Below are 15,536 nucleotides of genomic sequence, written 5' to 3' on the forward strand. Positions count from 1 at the left end.
CTACACATTGATTGGTTGTATTGATCCCCTGATAGAAAGTTTGTTGAATCATGTTCTCCGTCATATCATTGTTGGGGAACTCTTTCACCATTGTTCTATATCTTTCCCATGTCTTGTGTAGTGGTTCATTGGGCTCTTACTTGAATGCTAGAATTTCATCCCGAATAATATCCATGTGCCCGAAAGAGAAGTACTTAGAGATAAATTTCTCCGCTAGTTTATCCCAAGTATGAATGGAATGATTTGGCAAATATTCCAACCAATCTAAAGCTTTCCTCCGTGGAGAGAAGGAAAAAAGCCTTAGCCTCAAAGCATCCTCGGAGATATTTATTTATTTGCTCCCCCAACACGTATCTACGAACCCCTTCTAATGTTTATATGCATTTTGACTCGGTGCACCAGTGAAGAACCCTCATTGCTCGAGCAAAGTTAGAATCACATTGGTTATTTGAAAGTTGCCCGCCCTAATACGGGGAGGGACTATAGCACTTACATGCCCTTCATTCGACAACACCCGGTGTGGAGCCGCTCGTGGTGGAGGTAGGCGTGGAGCAGATATATTGTCTTGAGGCGGTCGGTCTCGTCTATTGGCTTGAGGTTCAAGAGGGACCTCATCCATTTGATCATCCTCAACATCCACATCCCCCACGGCTATGTTTCCGAGCTCGTTATTTTCCATGAGTGCACCTACAATACTCACACGTTAGTACCAAGGAAGGAAAATGAGATAGCCTAAGAACACACCTAAATATATAGCTAACACCATTTTTTAGCTCCCCGGCTATGACGCCAAAAATTGATCTCGTTCAATTTCACTCCTCTATTCGAGGTTATGAAAACGGTCAATGCAATAGTAATACCCAATAAGAATTAGGGTCAAATTCCGTAAGAAGCTATATATATGGGAGTTAGTAGTATATATCTTAGCGTGTGAGTTTGTATATCTAAATTTGCACTTCCGCAAAAATTGGTTGTTTTAAAGTTTAATCTAAACTACAATTGCAATTTAAGAAATAAAACTAAAAGATTATTTTTGTTGTTTTTCAAATGTTATAAAAGGCCTAGGACTACGACCTTCGCCTAGGTGTTTGCCTAATTAGTTGTAAACTTTAAAGCTTATTTTATTGGTCGAGGTGTATTATAGCTATCAACGCTCGGTTACCCACTCAATACCTCTCGGTCAGAGAATAATTTTGTCCAATTTGACTTTCTCAAGTCCAAATGGGTATAGAACAAAACGGTTGATAAAAAGCTCAAGTCGGGTTTTACTACTTCTAGGTTCAACCCTTTAATTAGGCTTATCAATCTCTCGATTGACCCAATTTGCTAGCCAAATTTTTCTAGACTAAGTCTCTCTTTCTCAAGTAGAGACCAAGTCAAATAGGCATGAATTAATGTTAGAAACCATTAATTCTTCAAATCAAAGCAATAACGAGGCTAAATAATAAACACATAACCATAAACAAGCAATATATCAAACACCCATTAAGTTTACACACTAGGGTTGGGTCACAACCCTAGTGAAAATCTAACTACTCATACTTAAAGTGAAAGAAATGGGAGAAGAAATGATAATTAAACCCATATTGCTAATTAAATTGATAAACTCTATGTTCAAAAAGCTCAAAATAGCAAAAACTACTAAAAAAAGTAAAAATGAATCGTATACTGTAGCAACTGATGTTAAAAGTTGACCTAAAAAAGTGAAACTCTTATATTTATACAAGGCTGAAAATTTTGGACAAAAAAATCCTTTCGGAGGTTCTGCGTCCGCACAATTCCATATGCGGTCCGCACTTTTCTTCAGCTTAACAGGATAGGAAGTCTGCGGCCGCACTGCATTTTTTTTGCGGTCCGCAGAATAGTAACTGCAGCCGCACCTTGCTCTTCTGCGGTCCACACAATTGTAACTGCGGCCGCACAACTCTTCTTCTGCGGCCACACAATAATTGTGCGGTCCACACTTTTGGTAAACTTGAAATTCAGGTTCTCTGAACTTTGCTCTGACCCAACTTCTGCTGCCGCACAATTCATGTACGGACCACACATTTTTTTTTTATAGCAAATCCACTAGGCAAGGTGCCTAGGGCTATTTTTTATATATAATAATAAAAAAGAAATCAATGTGGCATTAGGTCTTACAAGCAGTAAGACAATATGTCATGGAAAGTACATAGCTCTTAAAACCAAGTTTGAGTATGTCGTACAAATTGAACTAATCAATATACAAAATAACAACCTATATTATATAGGAATAAAAGAAGCAGAATCTTAACTAGCTATGTGGATTTACCAAAACTAAACAACCACCATCTCCAAATTTGTGTAGTACTTTCTCCCCTTTTAGGCAGTATCTTCTCATTCTCTAAAAATAAATTTTACAATCAACAGTGTGTAGCAACGTCCTTGAGTGTCTGATAAAATCCAGACGAATCGCTCAGCATCTCCAGTTCACACGCACCAAGAAATGTTGTCTTTGTACTCTTAAGTGTGGCTCGTTGTACGTGTGTGTTTGTCTGCATCCAGTCTTCTTCCCAGTAGCTAGTGACCTCCTTATGGTGTGCCTTGCATCGGCTAATACCCGAATCTTCTATGAAATATAACAACATCACACGCGTCAGACATTGTTACCACTGTCCAAAGTATGTCGAGGACAGTGTTTTTGTACACTATTACGCGTGATTTCGTAGCATATTCTTTTGCAAACTTTATATGGGACTTATGCTGAAGTATAATACTAATGAAATACATTAGGATTTGAATCCATAATGCATCCATTACTCCAAACTTTCCTCGCAAAAATCTGTATCTCAATTGATCTTCTATGGAGAAAATCTGGACAGTAGCCTTCTTTCTCCTTCCAGTTGTTGTATGACTCCTCACATCAATGGCCTCCAGATTGGTTGATAGAGCACTAGGGTGGTGTAAATTATGATCAAACCTTCTATAGCTGAAGGTAACATTAGGATATCCAATCCCTAGCCTCTTGTTTGTCGTCCTTGCTTCCATGCTTATGCCTATCCTTGCTTCCCCTTCAATGGAATGAGTACCTAGTACTAATACCACCAATTGAAGGTTATTCAAAAGATAAGGCATGGATGCAAAAAAGAAAATCACGTTAGTATAAAAAACCATCTTGTTTTCCTCCTTCCTACTAATCGATACCGCATCTCCATATATGTAACTATTTCTCCTCTTCCAAAGTTCTCATACAATAATGCTAGGCAAAGCTTGGAAAATTGGTTTTAGTCTAGGAATTACTTGGTGTGTCCAACATTTAACAATTGCTTGATGTAGATTCAAGCCTTGCGAAGATATGCCCGCATGTGCAAAGAAGTACTTCCATGTTGTCTTGGCAGCAACTGATCGAAAGAACACATGTGCCAGAGTTTCATCCTGTGGATTCACACAACACCAACATCTAGATGTCACCATATAACCCATTCTTCTTATCATATCATCAAGAGGTAATTTTTCTCGCCAAACCTTCCACATAAAGAATGATATTTTGAAAGGTAACCCTTTCACCCACATGTTCTTGTAAGCAATGCTAGGTTCATTGAAAAATCTCCCTTTGTATCTAGTATCCAAATATGTTTGTCCAGTACATTATGTTCAACAGGAGGTTGAATGTATTCCATAATTTGTTCAGCTAAGTCTTCTGGCAGAGTGTTCCTCAAGAGATCTTCATTCCAAGCACCATGATCAACCACATCACAAACATTATTTATAGACTCCTCATGTGAAAAATATGGAGGAATTATAAAGTATAAAGCTCCTAACCCCGTCCAATTATCATACCAAAAGAGTGATGATCCCATTCTAGGCTTCCATAAAATTTGATGTTCTACGATGTCCCTACATTCTAGCATCCTTCTCCACACATGAGATCCATTCTTCCATGGTACAATTAAATCATTTAATTTTTATAGTATTTCTGACTCATAAATGAACTCCACAAAATTGGTTTGGTCCTAAAATTCCACCAAATTTTGCAAAATAATGCTTTTGCTACATCATGCAGGGACCTGACCTACACCCCCTTCCTCCATAGGCAAGCATAACTTTTTCCAAGATGCTCAATGACGACTCTTACCACCAACTGAGTTGCTCCAAAAGAATTGAGCAAACAGTTTGTGCAACTTCTCAATAAGACAGTTTGGTAGATTAACTGCTGACAAGAAATGAATAGGCATACTTTGAAGCACATGACTGATCAATACTGCCCTACCTCCTATTGATAAAAGCTTGACTTTCCACCCATGAAGTTTATTAAGCACATTATTAATGAGTACTTGATAAAACTCCATTTTCCTCCTTGTGTAAAAAATGGGGCACCCTAAATATGTGAATAGAAAGTCATGCCTATTAATCCCAGTAATTCTTTAGACTTTTGTACTCTCCTCCTCACTCTTTGAATGATGCATGTAACAAGCTAATTTTGCCTTGTTGATCAACTGTCCAGAAGCAACTTCATATGCATTCAACACTTCCATAATAAGATGCAAAGAGGTAGCATCCGAGGAAGAAATTATTATAGTATCATCTGCATATGCTAAGTGATTGATTTTTGGACTCCACAACCAAATCCATAGAAGTGCAGATTCATGTGAAGAGCGTTCAATCCCCTAGATAAGGATTCTGCTGCCAGAATGAATAGAGCATGTGACAATGAATCCCCTTGCTTTACTCCCCTTGTTGACTTAAAGAATCCATAAGGTTGTCCATTGATAAGAACTGAATACTAGTTATTTGACACAATGCCAAACACCAGGCCAATAAATCTCACAAAACAAATCCATCTTTCTAAGCACTTTTGTCAAAAGAGCCAATAAAACCTATCATAAGTTTGGTCATATCCAATTTGATTACCACATTTGGTCCAACCTTTGTTCTCAATCTAATATCAGTAATAATCTTCTGAGTCAACAACACATTTTCTACATGCTTCTATCTTTCACAAAACCATCTTGTTCATCAGAAATCAATTTAGGAATCAAATCAACTAGCCTCTCATGTATAACTCTGGAAAACACCTTGTTAATGAAATTACTTAAACTGATTGGTCTCATATCAGCAAATGTATTCACCTCCTTCTTCTTAGGTAATAGAACAAGATTTGTATGAGTAACAAATCTAGGCAGTTCTTGACCACCGAAGAAGGTCGTCACCATGTCAAATATGTCATCACCAATGACCTCCCAGCATATTTGAAAGAAACATCCATTAAAATCATCAGGACCTCCTGCACTCTCTCCATTTAGGCCAAATACAGCTTGCCTAACTTCCTCTTTCGAAGGCATCTCAATTAGAGATAGATTCTGGACATCTTTTACAAGTGTAGGTATATGATCTAAAATGCCAAAAGCTGTTGGACCCTCTCCTCTTTGAATTGTGCATTGAAAAACCTAACTGCCTCCTCATCCATAGATCCAGTATCTTCAAGCCAAATACCATTGTTGTTCTGAATTCTCCTAAGCTGCAATCGCTTTCTTCTTCCATTAACTTGCGCATGGAAGAATTTTGTATTCCTATTCCCATCTTGAAACCACTGCATACCAGTTTTTTTCTTCCAAAACTGTTCTTCAATTGCCAAATATTTAAACAATTCAGCTTGTACCTTCTGAAGTCGTTCTCTATTACTAGTAGTAGGAAATAGCTCAAACAACACTTCATGTGCCAAAACTACCTCCTCCAAACTTGCATTTTTCTATAATATATCACCATAAGTAGCCCTACTCCAAGTGGACAATGCCTTTTTCATCTTCTTCAGTTATAATTAAATAATACGAAAGGATTGGCATGAAAATCAGCTGTCCAGTTCTCTTTAACAACATCCCTGAAGGACTCATGTTCTGCCCAAAAATTTAGAAACCTAAACGATTTCTTGATTGGAGTAGTACCCAGATTATAACTCAATAGCATTGGACTATGATCTGATCCAACCTTGGATAGATGGGTGATCTCCATACCAAGCATCATCTGTTGAAATTCCATGTTGGCTAGACAACGATCAAGTCTCTTAAATATACAATCTTCATCTGCTCTTCCATTCCACCATGTGTAAATACTCCCCTTGAAGCCCATATCAAATAAATTGAAGGTATTCACACAATGTCTGAAATTATCTACCTCGTTAAGAGAAACATGTAAGCCTCTAATTTTTTCTTCCTCATATGATATGACATTAAAATCACCTCCCACAAGCCATGAAGTAGTCATGTCACTTGCTAAAGCATATGGAGAGTCCCAGAGTTTAATCCTTTCTATGGCATCGCATTTTGCATAAACCAACGTAAGAATGAACTCTCTTTGGAATTCTAAATCATGTATCTTCAATGTCTGTTGTTGTACACTGTCAATTAAGGCAGTTACTTCACAATCATCATCTAAGAATGCCCATATTTTGTTAGAAATATTAACAAAAGATTGAGCCAAACCAATCCTCCTCCTATATCTTTCTATCTTCCTTGATTGCTGGTTTAGTTCCATGATACCAATAAATTTACAACCTGCGGCCGCAGATGATATTCTGCGGTCCGCACTTCTGAGCTTTTTTGCTTTTTTTGTCCTTGAGTTCAGATTACTCCTTCTTGAGTTGGATTTCATCTCGGGGGCTCATCTTCCAATAATCCTACAATGAAGCAAATTTTATCAGTTTTTGAGAACATAATTAAATGCTTTTGGACTAAAACGAAAGCTAAAGGGCGCTAATAAGTAGTCAAAATTCTAACTTATCAATAGCCACTAAATAATAGTGATTTCTGAAAATTTCTTTTAGATCCGATACAAAAATTTGCAGTGTATTTGTCTTCAGAGCCATATGTTATTTCTTTTTCTCGAAACTATTATGCAATTGCAAATGGAAAGTGTGTTTAAAATCTGTCGGAGGTACTTCACGTCCAACACACTGTGGGGTCGTTAGGTATGCAGATTAAATTATTCTGGGATTATAGTCCTGAGATTATAATTCATGGACTAATTTGTCCCGCCAGGAGGTGAGACAAAATAATCCCAAGTTTAATTCGATAAAGCTGAATATTTAGAATTAAGTCTAAGATTAAAATAATATTATATTTGATTGACAGTATAAATTTATCTTGGGATAAATTTATATTGTTAATCAAATACAATATAAATTTAATCCCGCACTTAGTCTCACCTTATGCCATATTATCTCGTGTACTCAAGGAGCCCTATGAGTAAGAGTTGTATCTTGCCCCGACGGAAGATACTGGACTTCCAAGTAGCCAATCTCTTTGTAAAATTTAGCTAGATTTGTCATTTTTTGAGGCGGCTATTAGAGTTTAGCCATATTTTAAATTGTAATGGTAAAGTAATTACTGATTCAATTAAATTGATATGTTTGCTCCCAACTAAAACACGTAATAGAACTCCAACAATCAATACTGAAGTTTAAAATTTTGACGAGTGAAACCCCAGTAAACTATGATAGAATTCAAAAATCCACTGGCTTTTCAAACCTAGGAACGTTTCCTAATTCTTGAACCTTTACTAGTGCAAAATTCAGGAACGATTCTTAGTTTTTGAATCTTTACTTGTGAAATTTCAAGAATAATTCCTAGTTTTTGAATTCATTATGTAATTCAGTAATTTTAAAATTGAGAAAATGCATAAAGTACCCATTAAACTTGTCAGAAAAAATTATTTACACACCTAATGTAATACCCCGTAAATTCGGCTTAGGTATGAATGTGCTAAATGTGTATTAATATTATATTTTAGACATGTGAAGTTCTATCTGTATGAGTATGAGTTGAAATAGTTATTTTAGAATCAAGACGGAGAGTGAGGAGTATAAGATTCGATAAAATCTACTAAGTTTACAAAAGGTTTGTCTTGCAGCGGGATGTAGTGAATATGTGTAAGGCATTTGGGAAAACCCAAAACACGAAAGTTGTAGATCTTTGAAATAGCTTTCCAACGATATATTGTGGATCTCGAACAGATCTTTTTGAAAAACGTTATGTGCATTTTACTGAGAAGTGCGCAGAGTGCACGCCAGGTGCGCGCCCAGATGGTCCCATGCACGGCCGCATACCTGTGGCAGTGTTACTGCCTTTCTATGCGTTAGGTGTGCGGTTGGAGCCTTCAGGTGCACAGGAGGGTCATTTTTAAATCCCTACTTCGTCCCCCACACCCCAAAACACATAAACTTGCTATAGAAAGGGAAGCTTTCAAGAACCTACTCTCCCCCAAGGTCCCTCCACCATCCAAGGTAAGTTCTAATGATGATTATAAGTTGATTTTAATTCTACAATACCTTATTAACATGGGTAAACCCTACAAATCATTAGATATTCGATTAGGACATCAGTTTTGAGAGACAAAACCCTAGAACTCGAATTCAAGAAGATTGAACGTTAAGAAGGTAATATCTTCGCCCTCTAATTGATTATAGCAATGGATTAATGATTATATACTCTAGTTCATGAGATATGAGTTGATGGGTTTGACAGAAAAGCATGAACGGTTTAAGTTTGCATTGTTGATTATTAATTATTAGTTAAGGGTGTTGTTTATCTTATGGGTGATGAAGAATGATATTGATTATAACAATTTGAGATTTTAAAATTAGTTAGGAGCAAGAGAATGGGTTGTTGGGTGTAGAAACACCACTAGTAAGGACTATGAGGCTTTATGCCCACCAAGTGTTTGAGAAAATACCTATGTGACCAAAACATGAGTATTATTACTAGTATGGAATCCCTTTGACTTGTATTGATATAGACTAAAGATGAAAGGGTTGGTGAATGTTGTTTTACGCTCAAGAGTAGGAAGTTAAGGTATGTGAGACTAACTCTCTATGTTTGGGAATGTTAATGATTTTTCCTACACTATGTTTCTTTTACAACGTTACTAATTGCCTCAGAAATATAGTTAAGCCTAGATTCTTGAATAGTTGCAGAACTTATATTCTTTAGCTTTGTAACTCGTTCATGACTTTCATTCTGAACGTTGTGAGCTCAGTGCGTAATCAATAAAGACTTGGGTTTGATGCCCATGAGTCTCAATCTAGATTACTCAGCATGTCATAAACAATTAAAGTTTCAGTTTTCATAATCAGTTCAAGAATACATGCTTCAGTCTAGTTTTATTCAGTATTCCAGTATTAAGTAACTCAATATGATTCAGTATTGCAGCATCACATATTGCAGTATGATTTTCAGTTCCAGAATTTAAATCCCTGAATGTTGAACACCTGTAATTGGGCCTGAGGCCGTAGTTATATGCTTTATGCATATTGGGCCTGAGGCCGTAGTTTATGCTTTATGAATGTATGGGCCTTAGGCCAGTTTATGCTTTATGAATTTTGGGCCTGAGGCCATAGTTATGTATACGTATACTTGGGCCTGAGGCCGTAGCTTGTGCACATATATATTGGGCATGAGGCCGTAGTTTATTCAAATAAATAAGTTTTTCATCATTCAGAAGAGGGAGTATTCATATCCTTACTTCCTTTGTTCAATTATCAGTTATCAATTATCATTTCAGTTATCAGTTATCAGTTATCAATGCAGTTTCAGTTTTAGCAGTTATCATTTCAGTTATCAGTTATCAATTCTCTATTATCAGCTCAATTTTAGTTTCAGCATTTACAGTTTTTTCTTTCAGTTGCTTTACATACCAATGCAATTCAAATGTACTGACGTCCATTTTTGCCCCGGTCCTGCATCTCATGATGCAGGTAATGATTTACAGGCTGACGATTCAGAGTGCTAGGATTCTCGTACCGGCTATTTGGTGAGCCCCAGTTCTTTCGGGGCATTACTATTACTTACAGTCTTTCAGTATTTGCAGACAGTCAGTGTTTTCAGTACTTCGTTAGAGCCTTCATAGACTAGAGTAATAGTTAGGCAGAGTCGCAGGCTTTTCATATCAAGCTATGTTGGCTACAAATATGTTTCAGAATTGTATTAGTATTTTCGCACTTTGATTTATATCATTCATACTTTCAGTATATCAGCATGTGTTATCTTATCTTCTGCATTCAATATGTTATGATACCACATGTTGATTCAGTCATCAGTTGGTTCGCTCGGTCGCATATAGTCAGGCACCGGGTGCTGTGTTACGTCCAGGCCCAGGTTTGGGTCGTGAAACCTAAACTTTACAGACGACCTTTTACCCCCTTATTCTAATCTTAAGTGAATTTAATACCCCATTGAGTGATGACCTGCCATGAAAAGTGTAGTTCATTTCGTAGATGTGCGTGAAGGCAAAAAAAATAGCTTAAAACTAATTTAATTGTCCAGGTGTCACTTTCCTATTGGATACTCTAACTAATTAAACTTAATACTAATTTTTTCTCTTTTCTTATTTATTTTTCTTTTCTTTTTGGTTTCTTTTTCTCTTTCTTCATTATCATCTCCTTCCATCTTCTTCCTCCCCATTTTTTGAAACTAAGTCATGTTTTATTTTTTGCTTCTCATTCTTTCTTGTTGAATCTCTATTCTCACTCCTCCATTTACTCTGCCATATTCACCTACCTTTAAAAACTCCATTTTATTGTTCATATTTTGTCCCTTTAATCTTCTCAATTTGATAGAAACATAAGCTCTCCAAAGAAATTGCGTCATGAATTTAGGTTGGAATAATTTTTATACTTGATTGGAGAGATTGATGTTTGCCAATATCATTTTTCGTACAAGGGATTTTTTCTCCTTTTCTCTTCGATCTGGTTGTGTGGGTTTTCTTTCCACCTCAGTAGAAATCCATCACCAGGTTCAAATTACTTGGACCATTTAGTGTTTTATGTTCGATTTAATGGGCATTGATCTTTAGATAATAAAATAAATAAATTGACAAAACAAGTAAATCATAAAGGAAAATTATGCAATTGCTATATATTTATTTAACCGATTGCTTATAAAATCTAGTTAACAAAAAGTACTATTATATGATATTAGGAAAGGTTTTTTTTGAGATTGATGTGAAGGAAAAATGGTCAAATTAGAGGTATGAGGGAGTGGTTCTGATTTTTCAGAGATAAAGTTTTTGTGTTTAAGGGATGTTATGGTTGTGACTGCCTTCCATGATGGAGGGCGGTAAAAATAATGATAAAGGAAGGTGGAGAAGATGAAATATAAAAAAAAGAGTAGAAAAAGGAAAGAAAAAGTAAAAAAAAATTAGTTTAGATAAGAATAGTGGGGTATTAGGACACCTGTAAAGTTTAGGTGTGTAAATTCTGAGAAAGCACGGAAGAAAATATTATTGATTATCTAAAGTATTGTACAACACACTATTTATATACAGTGATTACATAATAATAGGTATCTACTTCCTGATGTGGGACACTATACATGACTAACTACTTAACGCTCCCTCTCAAGTTAGTGCATATAAATCATATGTACCGAGCTTGTTACAGATGTAACTAATACGAGAACCAGTAAGAGACTTAGTGAAATTATCTGCTAGCTGATCATTCGACTTCACAAACTTTGTAACGATATCTCCTGAGAGTATCTTTTCTCTGACAGAGTGATAGTCGATCTCGATGTGTTTAGTCCTCTCATGGAACACCGAATTTGACGCAATATAAAGATCCGCTTGATTATCACACACCAGATCCATCTTGCTGATTTCTCCGAACTTCAACTCCTTGAGCAACTGCTTGACCCAAACTAGCTCACACGTTGCCATAGCCATGGCCTGATATTCTACTTCGGCGCTAGATCGAGCAACTATATTCAGTTTCTTGCCCTTCCAAGAGACCAAATTACCTCATACTACAACACAATATCCAGACGCAGAACGTCTATCAGAAGGTGATCTTCCCAGTCAGCATCTGTGTACCCAACAATCTGCTCGTGGCATCGATCCTCGAATAGTAATCCTTTGCATGAAGCTGACTTTATATACCGAAGAATGCGAACAACTACATCCCAGTGACTATCACAGGAAGAATCCATAAACTGACTTACAACACTCACCGAAAAAAAAATGCCATGTCTATTCATTGTGAGGTAATGCAATTTGCCAACCAACCTCCTATATCTCGTAGGATCTCTAAAAGGCTCCCCATGTCCAGACAGAAGCTTAGCATTCGGATCCATATGAGTGTCAACATGTCTGTAGCCCATCATTTGAGTCTCCTCAAGAATGTCTAATGCATGCTTCCGCTATGAAATAACAATATATGAGCTAGATTGAGCAATCTCAATACCTAGAAAGTACTTCAATCTGCCTAGATCCTAGTATGGAAGTGCTGAAAGAGATGTTGCTTCAGATTAGTAATACTATCCTGATCATTGCCAGTAATAACAATATCAACAACATAAACCACCGGATAAATACACAGAGTAGGAGCAGAATGCCGATAAAATACAGAGTGATCAACTTCACTACGAGTCATGCCGAACTCCTGAATAACTGTACTGAACATGCCAAACCAAGTTCGAGGGGACTGTTTCAAACCATATAGTGACCTGCGCAATCGGCATACAAGACCACTAGACTCCCTCTAAGCAACAAATCCAGGTGGTTGCTCCATATAAACTTCTTCCTTAAGATCACCGTGGAGAAAAGAATTCATAATGTCTAACTAATAAATAGACCAATGACGTACAACAGCCATGGACAAAAAGAGACGAACAAATGCTACTTTAGCCATGGAAGAGAAAGTGTCACTATAATCAAGCCCAAAAATCTGAGTGTATCCTTTTGCAACAAGACGAGCCTTAAGATGATCAACCTAGCCATACAGGTCAGCTTTGACTGCATAAATCCAAAGACAACCAATAGTAGACTTACCTGAAGGAAGATGAACAAGCTCCCAAGTGCCGCTCGTATGTAAAGAAAATATCTCGTCATTCATAGCCTGTCGCTATCCTGGATGAGATAGTGCCTCACCTGTAGACTTAGGGATAGAAACAGTGGAAAAAGATGATATAAAAGCTTAATGAGGTGATGGCAGACGATGATAACTTAAACCGACATAATTGGGATTAGGATTAAGTGTGGATCGTACACCTTTGTAGAGTGCAATTGGTTGACTAAGAGAAGACAAGTCCGCAGTAGGTGCAGAATCTGACGCAGGATATGAATCACCTGGGTCTGATACTGGACGTGGACGACAATGATAAGTCAAGAGTGGTGGAGTTGTAGAAGGTAGAATTGGAGATATATGTGGTGAAACTGGAGCTATAGGTGGTGGAACTACAACTGGAGCTGTAGATGGTGGAGTTGGAGTTGTAGAGGTAGATGAATGCGAGATAGCGATTGAATCTCCAAAAGATGAAACTGGTAGCACCTCAGAAACATTTAAGTGATTACCTGGACCTGTGAAGTATGATTGTGTTTCAAAGAAGGTAACATCAACATACATAAGGTACCGCTGGAGGTTAGGAGAATAATATCGATACCCCTTTTGCGTTCTCGAGTAACCTAGAAAAACGCACTTAAGAGCACAGGGATCTAACTTATTTTTTCCTCGAATAAGGTTATGAACAAAACACGTGTTTCCAAAGACACAGGGTGGAAGAGAGGACAAAGGTAAGTGGGAAAACAAGACAAAGAATGGAACTTTATTCTGGATAACTGAAGATGGCATATGATTAATAAGATAGCAAGATGTAAGAACTGCATCCCCCAATAAACGCAACAGAATATGAGATTGTATGAGTAGAGTACGAGCAGTTTCAATAAGATATCTATTATTTCTTTCAGCTTCCCTATTTTGTTAGGATGTGTACGGACAAGATGTTTGATGAATAATCCCATGAGAGTTCATAAACTGTTGAAATGGGGAAGACAAATACTCTAGGGCATTATCACTACGAAATGTACAGATAGAAACCCCAAATTGATTTTGAATTTCAGCGTGGAAGGTCTGGAAAATAGAAAATACTCAGATCTATTTTTCATCAAAAACATCCAAGTGAACATGGAATAATAATCAATGAAACTGACAAAGTAGCAGAATCCTAAGGTAGAACTGACTCGACTAGGACCCCAAACATCTGAATGGACTAAAGTAAAATGTGACTCTGCTTGATTATCAAGACGCCGAGGGAAATGGGAGCATGTATTCTTATCGAGCTGACATGACTCATACTCTAGAGTGGACAAGTGAGATAAATCATGTACTATTTTCTGAAGTTTTGATAAACTGGGATGTCCCAACCGTTTATGTAATAAATCTGGTGAATCAGTGACAAGACAAGTTGTTGAATGAAGACAATATGTGAGTCCATGTGATTTTGCAAGGATAAGGTAACAAAGTCCATCTGATTCACGCCCGGTAATAATGATCCGCCATATACTACGTTCTTGTATAAAAATAAGGTCATCAAGAAATAAAATAGAGTATTTAAGTGATTTAGCTAATCGACTAATGGCTATGAGATTAAAAGGACTACCAGGAACATAAAGAACTGAATCTAAAGGTAATGAAGGAAGTGGACTTGCTTGACCTATTCCGGTTGCCATAGTTTGAGACTCGTTGTCCATTGTGACTGTTGGGAGAGATTGAGAACACGAAATAATAGTGAAAAGAGATTTGTTACCAGAAATATAATCATATGCACCTGAACCAATGACCCAAGACTCAAAGGTTGAAGATTGGGAGACATAAGTCACGCTACTATCTGTTTGAACAACGGAAGTTATCCCTGAAGATGTCTATTTACATGCTTTGTACTAAAGAAACTCAATATAATCCAGTAAAGAAATCATCTGGATTGGATTCAAAGCATTGGATCCAATGGACTGTGAGTTAAAGACTTCAGATATGAATACCATTATAATATACCGGAAAAAGTAAAAATTTTCTAGAAATCACTGTTCACGCCGGAAAAATATAAAAGTGATCGAAATTTGATTTAAATTGGATGGGTAAGCTTCGATTTGCGAGGAAAAGACATTGTCCTAAATAGGTTTTCCCAGAATCTGGCCAGAAACAGCCTCACATGCCCGCGCTTGAGCGTTGGAACTTCGCCGGAGAAATTCTTCCGGCGGTGCGTGAGGGCACATGCAACCTTTTCTGCCGGAGACTTTTTGAAGGGTTGGTCGCCGAGCTCCGATCTACTACCTCGTGGTGTTGGTTTTCGCACAACACTGACGGATAGTATTTTTCTTGGTGACAGACCTGTTTTTGCCATAAAAAAAGGTTCTAGTGGACTGTTTTCTCTTCCCGGAGTCACTGGAATGTATGTACAACAATAAATTTCTCACGTGAGAAAATATTATGGATTATCTAAAGTGTTATACAATGCCCTATTTATATACCGTGATTACATAATAATAGGTATCTATTTTTCGATATGGGACACTATACATGACTAACTACTTAACATAAATAATTTTTCCGGACAAGTTTCATGGGGCCTTTATGCATTTTCTCTTTAAAATTTTACTAGTATAAAATCCAAAGTTCATGAATGATTCGTGATTTTTGAACCTTTTCAAATGTAAAATCATTCATGATTGTTGAATTCACATTATGCTTCGACAATTTTTAACCTTCAAATAAATAATCCACGAAAAATTATTGATTTTTGAACCTTTACTAG

The 15,536-nt window shown here is 37.0% G+C and overlaps 1 protein-coding gene across 1 annotated transcript; it reads right to left on the reverse strand.

Annotated features, from left to right (window-relative positions):
- Window positions 1–5,353: 5,353 nt before the first annotated feature.
- LOC138898528 (uncharacterized) lies at window positions 5,354–6,492 on the reverse strand. The gene is made up of 2 exons (XM_070184603.1): window positions 5,791–6,492; window positions 5,354–5,710 (listed from the first exon to the last, which is right to left on the reverse strand). The coding sequence occupies exons 1-2, from the start codon at window positions 6,490–6,492 to the stop codon at window positions 5,354–5,356; spliced, it is 1,059 nt and encodes a 352-aa protein (XP_070040704.1).
- Window positions 6,493–15,536: the final 9,044 nt, after the last annotated feature.

This window comes from Nicotiana tomentosiformis, chromosome 9, assembly GCF_000390325.3.
Source record: "Nicotiana tomentosiformis chromosome 9, ASM39032v3, whole genome shotgun sequence".
Taxonomy (NCBI): Eukaryota; Viridiplantae; Streptophyta; class Magnoliopsida; order Solanales; family Solanaceae; genus Nicotiana; species Nicotiana tomentosiformis.

What these genes read in the sequence shown, in the direction of transcription:
- LOC138898528 (XM_070184603.1), bottom strand. Translation starts at nt 6,492, where the DNA reads ATGGAACTAAACCAGCAATCAAGGAAGATAGAAAGATATAGGAGGAGG. An exon ending in ATTTTCATGCCAATCCTTTC is followed by an intron (nt 5,711 to 5,790) that starts GTATTATTTAAT and finishes GATATATTATAG; the next exon opens with AAAAATGCAAGTTTGGAGGA.